This window comes from Theobroma umbraticum, unplaced genomic scaffold, assembly GCF_002168275.2.
Source record: "Theobroma umbraticum cultivar Fairchild unplaced genomic scaffold, ASM216827v3 scaffold_204.0, whole genome shotgun sequence".
Taxonomy (NCBI): domain Eukaryota; kingdom Viridiplantae; phylum Streptophyta; class Magnoliopsida; order Malvales; family Malvaceae; genus Theobroma; species Theobroma umbraticum.
The window spans coordinates 4,862,267-4,877,204 of record NW_018397267.1 but is presented as its reverse complement, the minus strand read 5'-3'; the positions used below and the strand labels follow the sequence as shown (position 1 = coordinate 4,877,204).

The following is a 14,938-nucleotide window of genomic DNA, read 5'->3' as shown; positions in this document are numbered from 1 at the left end:
AAAAACAGAGAGAGAGAGAGAGAGAGATAGAGGGGAACGAAACAGGCGGGTTTTTGGCAATAGAGGGAAGCGAGACAGCAGAGACTTTTAGGCTGTCCTTTTTCGAGCAATTAAAGACCTTTTTTCGTCGAAAGAATCGAAACTGACTTCCAGTTGGAGTCACTTTCACTTGGCGCCCACGGTTTGAGATTTTCGCATCTCCCTGAAGAATTAACCTAACAATCACCTCAGCTGTCACGTTTGTTCTCTTTTCCTTCCCTCCGTAAAATATTCTAATAACTCAGTGAATTATTTTAAAAAAAATAAATAATTTTTATTATATTTAATTAAATTTTTATATTTTTATTTTAAATTTAATAAATTTTTATAATTAATAATTAATTATTATTAATAAAAATATTATTTATTATTTTATATTTATATAATATTAATATGATATTAATATAAAAAATTAAAAATATCACATAATAAAATTTATATATGAAATTAATATATTATATGATATTAATTATGATATGTCATGTATATAAAATAATAATAAATATTTTTATTAAATAAATATTAATTATAAAAATTTATTTAATTAAAAATAAAAATATAAAAAATTAATTAAATATAATAAAATTATAATAACTTATTTACATTTCTCCAGAATTAATTATTTACTTTTACTATGCAAGTTTTGACATTACCATGTGCTTCTTTTCATATTTTTTTCCTGGATTTACCATGTGCTTCATGGACTTAGCACACAGTGACACAGATCTTAAGTGCCATGCCAACCTTTTTCGTCCTTTGTTATTTATTTTTTTTATTTCTATTACCATTGATTCACGAACCCCTATTGGCTTACCTACTCAATAATCCTAAAATTTGTGTGCTTTATTATGTGTTTTTATAAGGGCTATTGTAAGAAGGTTTGGGGTCAGTTAGTGTTCAAATTTTTTATTTCTTGCTTGCGTTTGCATGTTACCATTGCATCCACTTGACCAAAATAAATGAGAACTGAGAGGACATAATACAAAGTTTGCAGATTAATATTGGTCGTTGTATAGTATTTAAATCAAATAGAGTTTGGTTACAACTTCCCTTCTCCCAACATGGACTTTAAAAACACATGAAGGCTGCCTTTGGCTTACATCACATCATTCATGAATTTGGACTTTCGTTTTTGGGCATGCTTGAGGTCTATGTTATGGAGTTAGCATAAGCATACAAGGCAGGCAAGGTATGATTCCATTTTTACTGGGCACAATCCTTGGCTTTGTGGAGAGACAGTCCTTGAATTTTTGGTGTGGAATCAAGGAAATCTAGAACAAATTTCAATGAAATGAAATGAAATGAACGAGCTTGTTGACAGCTGAGCCAATCAATTCTTTTGGTAGAATAGAATTGTCAAAGACAAATGGCTCAGCAGCCAAGTTATTCTTGTGTGTAGAATAGAATGGTCAGAGGGAAACGTTGTCAGGCGACCTTTTTGACAAGTCCATAATAATACAGATAGGAAAAATCTGTAAACATCTGGATGGAATCAATTTCTTCCTAATCATTTATGTTATGGCATTCAACAAATGCAAAGACCTTTCGCCCAAGTGGTAAATCTTGACACTTGACATGCCTAACATCTTTAGCTTTGACAATCTGATATATTGGATTGTCAGATCTATAAGAAGATAAAAGTCTCTTAATTAATAAAAACATTAATACTACGAAACTAGATAAAAACAAAGTGAATAACTAACATACTTCTTTAGGAGAGTTTTTTATTTGTTTGCCTGAATATGCATTCTTTAGTCAGGCCTCATAATCTGATATTGCACCTTTGAAACAAATAAATGAAATCTTAGCCAACGTTAAATATCTCTGTTAAACGGAAAAGCTTCTTCTTTCTTGAAATGGATTAGGATGTCTCAGCTTGGCAGATGCATAAAAAGATAAGTCTGTGTTTATTAAACAAAAAACAAAAGATAAGACCAAATGAATAAAAAACTACTTTCTCTTGAAGGACCATTACATCAGTTTGCAGCCTTCTTTAAGAATATATTGGTTTGGCATAGGCATTCCACTCCTTCGCGGCCAAGATGCATCCCAGGGAGGAATTTCACTCCGTCACTCCACCTCTCACCTCAGCCATAAACCACAACCCTCATTCTGCTTTATTAAAATTTTATACAGAAAAAGTTGGATACGTGGGCATTTGGTTTTGGCAAGTTTTATCCTGTTCTCCAATTAAACATCTAATAAAACTTTAATGGATTGATTATTCACCTGGTTATGTTAAGAGTCGATGGAGTTTGCAGTTTTTGGGGGCCCAAACATTTGTTCAAAATTCATTTTCATATAAAACTAGGACAATTGCTAGTATAAAGGCTGGTGACTCAGCTGTCTCATCCAGCCATGTATCGTTATCACAACAAGGCTGTGTTCAATTTTTCTTGTTTATTTTTCATATTGAAAATTAATGAACCTCCACATGTAATTTTGTCTTTTTCTTTTTTGGGTTACAGCGAGATTGCTAAAGAATAGAGACAGCATAGACATGGAGAGTGTAATACATTTGAGTTATATAGAGTTCTACAAACAAATTTTAATGTCAAAATAAAACACAAAAAAAAAAAAGCCATTATCTCAACTTTTGGATCTTTGACCTTATCTCAACCCTACCTTTTTTGAATCTATTATCAGATCATAACGCTGGTTGATACGAGACAGTGGCACCAGGCAACCACTCGTCGCCTTGTATGAAAGTTCCCACCGTGAACTTCCCAGCGTCAACATCTGAGAGAGTGGCCCTGTACCCTCCCCATTTCACCCTTTGATCCACGTTTGATCCAGGTCCACTGTTTTTATACTCCGCATAGAAAATTGAGCTAGGTGGGTCAACATTGGCAACCCATTCTTTCCAGCCCAATGGGTTCAAGAACGCCCCGATTTCAGACTGCATGATAACAGTAGTGGAGTATTCTTTCCAGGGCCTGCCAAGGTAGGTATTAGCAGTAAGGTTGTCAAATGCAGAAAGAGTACACTTCTGTATAGAAATGCCAGAGTTTTGGTTAGGGTCCTTTTTGCCTTGTGCTGTGATGGTATTGAACTGGTTAGCCAAGGGTTGCCTTGGCTGGATGTTGCAGTTTTGGAACATAACGGCTGCGTTGCCAAAAATGAAGTCAATTGTGCCCAAAATGTCACATTCCCGGTAAAACTGACGATTGGAATGGGCATAAAGAGTGTCCTGAAAGGCATCAAATGCGCATTGGTAGAATACCGAGCGATCGGAACCAGACCGCATGGCCACTGCTTGGTGCTTTGCTGCACCTGCTGAGTTGATGAACCGTATGCCCTTTGCAATGAATCCCTTTCCTGTCACAGCTGGTAATTCACACAAGAATTATTAGCACTCGGACTGTTTATCCAACAATAACTGAAAACTTATGAATGCATGAAAACTGTGAGGTGGTTTTTGTTTTTTCAAAATTGAATGGGAATTAATCATATAGAAAGTTAAAGTCTTCAATTTAGTTCTATTTTAAGACACTTTTTCTAGAGAGTAGGCAAATTCAAGCATATAATCAATTGTGTGACATTTTCCGTTGCAGGCAAACCAAAACAATAGTGCACAATGCCAGCAGAAGTGTCTCATGCAGCTGCAGTGCCAGGAAATTAATTTTATTCCCTGTCTTTAGGCCTATTTTCCCGAACTAAGCCTTCAAGCTGTGTCCATTTTGATATCTCCCTATTCCAAGCTCAAACTTCATTTAAAATTGGCTTTCTAGGAAATTTTCCATCAAAAACTACCCTCCCCAAGGATGTTTTTTCGATTATCTCCAAGGAAAATTGAAACCAATCTCTCAGAAACCTGTTTTCTGTATTGGCATCAATGATCAAATGCATTAACAACAAAGACTTTTCACCACATTTACAACAGCCGTTTTCCAGGTTTCAATATTAGTTTTACTGAAAATTTTCTACAGAAACTTCCAATAACAAAAGCATTAAAATTGAGAATGGCCACCAACATCAGACAATCGATCAGTTTTGATCCCCATCTGATGGATGAGGCCGAAGGGATGCATTGCAGGGCAATTTTCCGTGGATACACCAAGACACAGCCTGTTTGTAATGCTAATACTTAGTATACTATACCAGTTGCAGGCCATATACTAAAATTGTTGAATTGACTGGGACCACACGGACAGATACTTGTACATCACAAACCAGACAGGCACATGGCAGGGCAACAAACATCCAGCCTTACTTATTTGTTGATTGATGATTTCAAAAGTAAGCGAGCAATCAACATTAAAGTGGAATAGCAGAATTTTAGGAAAGAGTAACACAACAAATTCACATGGTAACACGTAGGCACAATGTGGGTTTCTTTATCTTGTTCATAAGAGAAGATGGCCATTCTGCTGGTCCAAGGAACTCTAGCACATGATTTAATCTTCATGCTGCTTTGCGAAGTTTCACAAATCTAAGGGGCAAAGACACAACATAAACAGTTTGAGGGTTTATTTTCTTTGTTTGGGACATCACAGCTGGAGATATATTCCTAATAAAGAATTTCACAATAAAATTATCTTTAGGTAGAACCAGAGCAAATGTTAAATGTATTAGTAGACTAATATTTAAACCTTTATACTCTGTTTCATAAGGGAAGACTCAATTAATCCAGACCCGTATTTATACTCTGTTTCATATGCATCTAAATTGTTAAAGAGAGTTGGGATAAATTTTAGTACTATTGTTCATAGCTCTATCGTCTTTCAATGACTTTTTTTAAATAAATCTCCACTAGAACTATGAATCTAAAACTGATAAAAATACTTAATAAATAGTGGCATGGCAAATGAAAATTGAAAATTACTTACCGAAAGTAGCTGTAGCAAAGGTGGGAGTTCCATCAACAAAATTCAGGCTACCGGAAATTATAGTCCTAGTCTTGCCGTCACCGTAAATCATCACATTCCACTGGTGTTTATCCAGAATCACATTCTCAACATACTTGCCTTCCTTCACATATATCACGAATCTCGATTCATTCTTCTTCCCCACCAATTTCACCGCATCGTTAATCGTCAGGACATCCCCGGAGCCATCTTGAGCCACAATAACATTTGGGGTAGGCCTGGAATCTTGCAACAGCCTCCTTTCAGTGGGATTAACCCAATCTGGAAACTCTGAACCTGCTTCCTGAAACCCAAGCAACCTCCTATGAATCGGAATGTTGAAATCTGGCAACAAACTCAAAATTTTAGCAACTATAGCCAGACTGTTGCTGGCATATTCACTTGAGTTTTGCATGGCCGCTTTCACTTCTTCAAGAAGTGTGGCGTTGAAGTGCTTTGTAGTGTTCAACTCCTCCAGGGCATCTAAACACGTTTCCTGGTCGGTTATGGTTGTACTTAGCCAAGTCTTCAAGTCATTGATCTTGGATGCTGACAACAACCTTTGCCCTTGTCCAACTTCCAGCGAAGTTGCCGAGTCAGTCAGTCGATCCAAAGCGTCCTCAAACAGTGTTCCACACACTTGTAAAGCAGATTTCACTTGGGTATTATTGGTTTCAGCCTGTAGCTTGCTGGGATATTGAGACAGCTTGGAAAGCTCGTTGATGGCTACTTCTAAAGACAGCTTGAATAGGATTTCTGGGTCAGATGTGTTGGAGGATGCCATGGAAGATAAACTGGAGAAGCACGAAGCTGGGTACTGAGTCACACTACAAACCGTTTTGAGTGAAGCGGCTGGAGTCAAGTCAGTTGGGGGCACCGTGTTGGAAGACGAGTTGCTTCTCTTGTGTACCAAAATCCCTGCAACAGCGGCTACGATTACTGCTATTAGCACGACTATGGAGATGACGAGGATGATGAGACGCCTTCGAGCCTTTCGCTTGAAAGCTTGCTCTTCGAGCTCATCAACTTTACCATAGCCCTTGAAGGACTTAATTGAATCCATAGCTTTTTTCTGAGTTTCCCTGCTGAGCTTAATTTCTCGAATGCGCTTTGGGTTATTTAATCTGAAATGGAGAAAATGTTAGTGAGGAATGGGGGAAGCTTTGCGGGGGCGTCCTTTTTACATAAAGAGAGAAAAAGTTAAGATCTCTCTTATGCTTCTTTCTTAAGATATTATAATCAATACAGGAAAAAGACAGAATGGGATCATTTGTTTCTTTTTTTTTTTCTGCTATTTACCATTAAATTAACATCATTATTTTCATTCACCAAGCAAACATACTTATGCCTCTCTAATAATTACATCATTATAATTCACATTTTTATAAGATTAAAAAAAAAACTTTGAATTAATAAGAAAGATCATCATCCGAGACTTCAATGATTTCACCGTCCATAGATAAAATAATAATTTACACAAAAATATTATCTTTTGTTATGTAATTTTAGTAAATTTAAAAAATAAAATATAATACCAAATGTAGTAACTTGTTACCAAGAGTTTTGATGTAAACATGTTAATATGCAAATGTGGGTATTTTTGGGTTTTCATGGAACCGTGTAAGTAGTAAATCCAAGCCCTAACGTAATGTATTTAACTCAGATATGGTACCTTACACGGTCTGGGGAATAAAAAAAGAAAGAAACAGAAAAACCTTACGCGGTCGTGGACGGATGGATGAACCACGGTTTCATCATTTTGATTGAGAAATCGTTGTGACAAATCAAGCTGCATTAAAATATGATTCATGTTGAAGACTTCAAAGACTCGACAGGTGTATCCATCAATGCTGAAATTGCTGATGTTTATAAGCTGGGAACCATAGACGTGTGAGGAAATGGAAGCATCGCAGCCTGACATATGTCTTGTAGATGGAAACTTATGCTACTGCCAGCCACGGTTACATCTCTTGGTTACGGAGTTTCTGTGGACTACTGGCAACATGGCACCATTGTTGTGGGCCTATGGGCCCAAAACTCTTATAACATATATTATACTAGTTGTTGTAGTAACAAGCGGATTAAATTCGTGCGTCGCAGTATATCACAAAATTTCAGATTAACATATATTCAACATGAAAAGACTGATCATAATCAAAGTAAATATTACAAAGGGATATGTCGAAAGTCTAATTTTTTGAATTTAATAAATTGAATTTAGAAACTGAATACACAAAACTCAAAAGATTAGAGACCAAAACAATTTTCAGAAAATGATGCCCACTAAACCAATGGCCATTCATCCCCAAACCTATAGCTAAGAATTAAGTGGTCAAGATTCCTTTTCAGTAAGTATACTTTTCAACTTAAAAAAAAATGCTGGACTCTGCAGTTCACTATGTCATTACGGTTTGGTCAAGGAGTTATTCTGGATATCCTTTGTAGAAGCCTTAGTAGCCAATAAAAAGGGCATGCAAAACCACATAAACACTGTTTCAAGAACAGTGCAAGAGATTCAAGTTTAGTGTTGATGAATGAATAACTTTGTACTAGTGAAGCAGCCTCCTTTGCTCTATGTGTTTGGGCCCACTCATGTTGCTTAAAAATAAGTAAAATCTGAATATGACCTACTTAGGAGCCCAATTCAGCAATTCTCTCCTTCTTCTTTTTTTAGAATAAGCACTTCATTGAGTAAAGAATTCATCAGACAATTTTCATGTTTTCGGCCAATAATCATTGCTAGAATTTAAATAAAGATTTAGGCTATAAGATATATGAATAAAGACCTGGTCTGCTAAACTAAGGATTGTTAGGCTAAGTCACCAAGTGAGATTTTCTTTACTTCACGTCTTTCCCCTCTCTCAAAGCTTTCTTGCAAGTTTATCACAAACCACCGACAAGGAAACTTCAGCAGCATAGCAAACAAAATAATAAAATGAAAGGGTCAACCAATTTCATTTTCTTTGCGTTACAACTAATTGGCTAGCCTGTCGCATATCGCCGCTTAGATATCCGTTGCATTTGGAGCATGTGAACTCCATTATTTTTTGAGCAACTTAATGTTTTTTTCTTCATTCAAACTATAATTTTATCAGTGGTTGGATGGCACTAATTTCTGAAGATTGACAATTTCCGTCCTTTTTATTTATTGAAGAGGATTACTCTTCTCAAGTGTGTATATGTGTGTATAATATATATATATATATATTATATATATAATATTATCTTTTTCGTTCTCACCGGGACGGATTCGTATGTGCTTCTTGGACTTGCTACCATGTGCTCAGATGTGAAACCTCACACCAGGCGTAGCTTTTATCTACGTTTCGATTTTGCTTTCATTTTCATGATAACATTTTAAATTCAACAAAAGACCCTTTAAGGTAAGCTATATGAGACGGGCATGACTTTTCCAAGCGAGCATTAAGAAATTGAAGACGCGTGTGTCGCCATGACTTACGAAGATTGTAGCTATATAGGCAGCATTTGAATGGTCCATTTGTCAAAATAGTAAAGAGTTCTTAATATATTTTTTACGTTATTTAAAACACCACAGCTGGTAACAGGCCCTGATATTATATATGGGGATTTTCGATCTTAATGAGTCATGGGTGAGAAGAGAAGCGGACCAATGAAAGTGCAGTAAATGAACAAAAGGAATTTTGAAAGGTATAGACATGGAGTAGAATAAACTTCATCTCCAGGGATTTTTGTCTTCAGATTTGTGGGCATCAATTCCTTCGAAGACGAAAAAGAAATGGCCAAATGGGATTAACATTGTCCTCCCAAGTGTCCCACTTAGACCACCTTTTGCATTCCTTGGGTTATAATTGGGAACCCACTAAACCAGGTGCCAGCATTCGGCCATGACTGTTGTCAAACTCCAGCAAAGCATAAAACATAAAGCATTACGCCTTAGTATGGAGGTCTCACATCTCACCAAGGCCATCAGAAAAATTTTCTTGCACTACATGCGAGTTGCAATATTACTACAAGATAATGCGATGTAACTTCGATCAAATTACATAGTACACAACTTAATTATGAATTTTGTTGGAATATCTACTGGGCCTTCAAGAAACAGTACTTTTCTATTATTCCATAAAATTTGTCACCCCCCTTCCTAATAAACTTGTATAAATAATGGCAAATCGAAAGATATTAATTTCTAACTTAATTATGATTGCTGCCGGGCTTTAGCATTTTCGGCCTAGATCTATCCAAACCTTTGCGAATCTCAGGAAAATATCTGATATCTCTCGGCACGCGACAGAAAAAGCATGGACCCATTCCAGGCTGACAAAATAAATGCTGGCCCAATCTATGTGTCAAGCCCATCTACCGGCTTAGTGTCAAGGTCATACTATGTGGCCAATGGGCAATGCCTAATTTGAATGGTTTCAACTTTTAACATTATGATTGTCATGCACTAAAAATCAGTCATAATATAAATTTTAAGAAAACCGTGGCATACGCTTATTGTGACCCTGATAAGAGACATGGCCGCAAAGTAATCTCAAATCAACAATAAGGTAGGTATCTACTTCACAAGACATACTTCAACTCATAACCCAAGAGAGAAAGGAAAACCTGTAGAGTTTAGCCAACTTCCACCGGCAATGAACCTGCCAGGACTATACGCCTGAGCTTCACTTGCACTAGTGATTACCTTGTACCCTTCCCATATCACCCTCCCAGAAGTTCCAGCACCTGCCCCGGTGTTCCGGTACTCACCATAAAACAACGTTCTCAAGGCAAAACTCCCACTCCACTCGTGCCACCCAGCCGGGTGAATCACATCACTAATAACTGATTGCATTACAACAGTCCTTGAATATTCCTTCCAGGGCCTGCCAAGATATGTTGGGAAGTTGCTTCTAACTGACTGCAAATCAGAAGTGGCACCAATCCTACATTTCTGGATAACAATGCCTGTGTTTTGGTTGGGGTCAGTCCTGCCTTGGGCAGTCACCATGTTTTTCTGTCCTGAATTGGGTCTTCGAGCATGAATATCACAGTTTTGGAACACAGCTGCAGCATTGCCAAAGATAAAATCAACAGTTCCTGCTATGATGCAGTTCACATAAAATTGTCGATTGGAGTGAGCATAGAGAGTGTCTTGGTATGCTAGCATGTCACATTCGTAGAATGCTGAGAGATCAGCGCCAACACGGAGGGCAACGGCTTGGTGCTTGGAGGGACCTGCTGTGTTTTGAAAGGTTATGCTCCGTGCAAGGAACCGTTCACCAACCACGGCTGCAACCACAAGGGAACATTTATGTCGGTTGATCGGGCTAACTTCCACAATCAATCATAGACTTTATATACTTTAAACAGCATAAAATTCAAGTACTAGAAGGTTACAACGCAAGGTAAAAACAAAGTTTGTTTGTCAAATAGTTCTAGTAATCAACACCCATGTGATTGTGTGTATATAAAACACTATTATAAATTGGCTCAACTGCATCTTGTTGAAATAATTTAATGATGCTAGCGGTCTACTTATGACTGTGCAAGATAACATTAAAAATGCTAAGCATCAGTTCCCTAGATTATTTGATTTCAGCTGAAACAGGATAAGGAGGGGGGCCAAGGTCAGCAGCTTCCAGGCTAGAGCCTTTATTCAATAGCGCCTGTAGAGCGAAGTATTTCAACGAAAGAAACGAATTTGGGGATTAGAAAATTTTTCTATGATATTCTTATCTTTATAAAGAAGCCAATGCTTTCTGGCAAAGGACGAGACCATCTTTTAATCGGGACCCAGTAAAAGCGAAAGTATGATGCTAATACACGCAGCTGCCCCAAATGCAGAATCATTGCACTGTGTTTGTTCCTCAAACGTGGAAATCGAATCCATCGTGCAAGCATGTGCTGGGCCCTTCCAACACCAACTCTGGAGCTCAGGTCCAAACTGTTAAAGTTATTGGTATGTCTCTAATTGTCTAGTCAAATTCAAAGAAAACCTAAGAACTTGTACGTTAGCTTGGCGTGTCCAGTGTGAAAGTGAAAGCACAAAAAATGTTCTGATTAAATGGGCCAAGCAGACGAAGCAAGAGGGAAGCGTCCCAAGTCCCAACAGTCAATTGCATTCACTATAAGTCTACAATAAAAGAAGAAAAGCTTATCCATAAAAATCAATGCTCAGCAGTGAACCACATCGATCTTGCCTTTCACCTACATAATGTTTGGATGAGGTCTTGCGACATGCAAATATAGTATTTCACCACTCTAATTCTTACTTACGAGTATATAGCTAGTATAATGCATTTTGCAGTTATTAAACTATTTCTTTAAATTTTTGTCCAAACATCTGATTGCCTCCTGTTGTTTAACTTAAAAATAATTATTTACATACTAAAAGAAAAATCACTTTGTGCAAAATATCGGGGATAAAAACCTTTTCAGGAAGTAAGTTAAATTGACAATTAGTGTTCACTCACAACGTCAACCATGGGAGACATCACCACTCTCTACGCTTAGGATTAAGGAGAAAGGGATTCATAGGAAAGTATAGTCTCATGGTGGGGTTTGCTTTTAGTCATAATGGGTTAAACGACGAGCACCACTTGTAACAAAGTAATTCGGTGGATTGCCCTTTTTGCATATGATATCATTTGTCTGTTATATACCCAATAGTATATAATAGGATATCGTATTTGAACAATTGACCTTTAGTGAGCAGGCCATGTGCTCCGTAGCTAATTCTAACGAGATAATATAGGAGAGTTTTATGCAAATTGATTTCACAGTATGAACCGTTCTGCAAGGCTAGATGAGGGCCTGACGTTCACCTCCTTTGTCATGGTCATGGACCCCATAACCATTGAATGTGGGGGTGGACGGGTGGGGATTGCATTTGGTCAAATAATCAAAATCACCAGCAAGACACGCGGCTCATTCAACTTGTAAATCAAGTTCAAGAGACATTTGGCTCGCTTTTGTTGTTCTTTACCAAATTCATCATTTAAAAAAAAACATTTCTCTTGAATATTGAAAATTAATCATGTACTATATCTAATCCCAGTAAATTATCAGTAACCAGTAGTTCTGCTTTATGCTTTTTATTTTTTATTTTTTGACTGATGAATGATGATATATGTTATATCTAAGAAGAGCAGAACAGAATCAACTGCCTAAAAGAGCAGCAGTATTCAACCTAGAACCTTTTATGGTGGCCATATAGTGTTTTTTTTTTTAATGTAAATTATACCCCACATATTATCAAATTTAATTGATTTTCAAACTTCAGGAGATTTAAAAAAAAAATCAAGTAAAATGTAACTGAAAAAGGGAAAATTTACGTAAAATGTAGGAAGTGAAAGTGGACTTACCAACAGTAGCAGAGTGGAAAGTCGTGCTGCCATCAACCACATTCCTCTGGCCGGTGATGATCGTCTTAGTTCTTCCATCTCCCAGGAACATTATGTTGGTCTTCTTCTTGGGGACTTCCACGTTTTCTCTGTAGACACCTTCTTTGATTCTAATCACATACCTTTTGCTGCTACGCTCTGGTGCCTTGGCCACCGCTTCCGACACTGTCTTGTAGTTCCCGCTACCATCTGCCGCGACAACCACGTCAGGGGTCACCGAAGACGATTGAAGCAGACGCCTGTCGCCGGCAGACAACCACTCTGGCCAGGCAATGCCATTTTCTTCCTCCTTTAGCTTCCTGTTTGATGATATCTTGAGCATCTCGTTTGCAATATCAGTGTCTGTCATGTTCTTGATCATGGCGAGTGTATTGCTGCACATCCTTTCAACGTACTTCTCGCCATCAATCAGGACTTTACGGATTTTCTTGTCGGCAGCGTCGTAAGAGAAACCATCCAAGCAAGTTTCTTGGTTGGTCATGGCAGCGCTCATCAGGGTCTTGAGGTCATCCGCGTGCTGAGTCAAAGATTTCTGGTTAGGATACTCATGCAGGTCCTCAATAGCCTCGTGGAGCTCGTCGAGGGTCTCATCTATAGTCTCCAAACAATCATGGAGAGCTGTCTTTTCACGTTCCGTGAGGCCATTCTTTGCCAACAGCTTCTTAATTTTGAAGTAGTTGTGTTCAACCGCAGTGGTTGTGATGTTAAGGGACAATTCGATGACATCTTTTTTGCTTTTAACGTTTTTGGAGGTAGCAGCAGGAGCTGTAGCTACTTCTGAGAAGCATAAATCAGGGTAGCGTGTGCTGCTACAAGCTGATTTTACTATGGCATGGTGGGATGTATCCGTTTCATCAGAGTTATTGCGTGAATTCACCCCGGCAACAATGCCAATTATAGCGGCAACAATCACTAAAGATCCAAACACTGCCAAGATAACTTTCTTGTGTTTCTTGGTGGAGGAAATGTGTTTGCCAGAATCAGAAATTTTGGTTAGGAGCTCTTTGATTCTGGTCATTTTCTTGCCTACTACAAGATAAGACTAGAAGAAGAGGAAGAAAAGTTTATGGACTATAAAGCAAAGGTAGAGGGAAAGATTGGGAAGGGTGCAGTGAAGAGAAGTGGCAGCTCGGATAAAGGATTTAAAGAGGTTGAGTGCAGAGCTAATTCGCATATTCTTTTAGGCTTTTCAATTTCTTAATTTCATGAAATTATAAAGCCCACGTGAAATTGGTTAGTCTTTCCTTCTCTCCATTCTCTCTCTCTCTCTTTTTTATTTAACTTTTCACCTTTTGATTTTTCGTTATACTAAAATATATATATATATATATATATATATATTTCTCATTTTCAATCCTGAAGCTTCAGACACACATGCTACAACTTGCAAAATTTCACCGAAACGAGGAGTGGCTGTCATTGAAATATTCCCCAGTCCCTGCTTTGTTATTACCGCTGATTTCTTTTACCTTGCATTTCATTCACGTGTTTGTTTTCCGAATTTCCGTGAATGGGGCTGCTAAGAGGCTCTGACATATACAGTATGATACATTGCACATTTTCATTGTTCATTCGTAAATCCTCTTCAACTTCTCTGAAGATTGAGACACCAACCACTGAATTACGTGATTAATGTTGTTGAAAACAAATATTTGAGCCTACAACTCACTTTAGAAAAGAAAGAAATGCATGCTACCAGACTTAGGCTATGCCCCCCAAAGTGTCGGTGCTCAGACTTGTACGATGCTTAACCTTTTTAATTAGTCTCTTCTTCTTCTCTCCTTTCCTCTTTCTTCTGAAGTTGATCACATTGCAATTCTTATTTAATCAAAACTTGAACCAAACACTTAATTTCCCTGATTAAACAGCCTTAATTTTCCAATGATGAGTCAAAGAATAGCAGCGCAGCCATAGATTTTAGCAGAAAGAGAAACTACTCCTCCAACTTGTCCAAAAAAGATCAGAACAACGGTAACAAAGGGAACGTAGCCTATGTGGCCACTCAAGTTATTGATGGATACACGAGCTGGAGCAGCATCCTGCAAAAAGCAGAAAAAATAAGGTTTAAATATATTATATTCGTTGGATTATGCATTTTTAACTTTAACTTTGACATTAATAAATCAAGGACAAAATATAAATATCGTTTCTTAATCAAATTAGTCAGTTTTATTAAAAGTAATTAAATAAAATTAAATTTGAAAATCTAAACTGATAAACTAAAAGATGTTATTATATAAATGATGTGTACAAAATTTAAATTTTTTTTAACAAATTTCGATACATTTAAAAAAAAAGTATGATAGAACTTTTTCTGATTAATAAGTATTGATCAAATTTTAAGTATAAACACTTTTTTTAATAAATGTCTACATATTATTAATTTTCTCAACTCTATCAATCTATCGAGAAAATTAATTTTTTAAAGTTAAGTGTTTCATCTTTTCCCTTTTCTGTTAATCTGTTCCACTTCGGGCCAAAAGTAGAATTTAGTATTCATGCATGCCAGATAATCTTGTTCTATTGCCAATTCAAACTCTCAATTAAATAAGTCAAACCCAATATACCTTTAGGTTAATTATTCTATTTTTTTATTATATCATCATTTGTTTCCATTTGAGGGATCCCATAACAAGAAAAAGAGGCCAACAAGGTATGCACATTATAATAATGGAAGTGCCA

General features: G+C 37.0%; 2 protein-coding genes across 2 annotated transcripts; both read right to left on the bottom strand.

Moving 5' to 3' along the window:
• Positions 1 to 2,536: 2,536 nt before the first annotated feature.
• On the bottom strand, positions 2,537 to 6,093 carry PME1 (pectin methylesterase 1). Its single transcript, XM_021438891.2, has 2 exons — positions 4,869 to 6,093; positions 2,537 to 3,366 (listed from the first exon to the last, which is right to left on the bottom strand). Exons 1-2 carry the CDS (start codon positions 5,947 to 5,949, stop codon positions 2,687 to 2,689), a joined length of 1,761 nt encoding a protein of 586 aa, XP_021294566.1. The 5' UTR covers positions 5,950 to 6,093; the 3' UTR covers positions 2,537 to 2,686.
• Positions 6,094 to 9,305: 3,212 nt separating this feature from the next.
• Positions 9,306 to 13,430, bottom strand: PME2 (pectin methylesterase 2). Its single transcript, XM_021438214.2, has 2 exons — positions 12,218 to 13,430; positions 9,306 to 10,142 (listed from the first exon to the last, which is right to left on the bottom strand). The coding sequence occupies exons 1-2, from the start codon at positions 13,272 to 13,274 to the stop codon at positions 9,451 to 9,453; spliced, it is 1,749 nt and encodes a 582-aa protein (XP_021293889.1). The 5' UTR covers positions 13,275 to 13,430; the 3' UTR covers positions 9,306 to 9,450.
• Between the last annotated feature and the right edge of the window lie 1,508 nt (positions 13,431 to 14,938).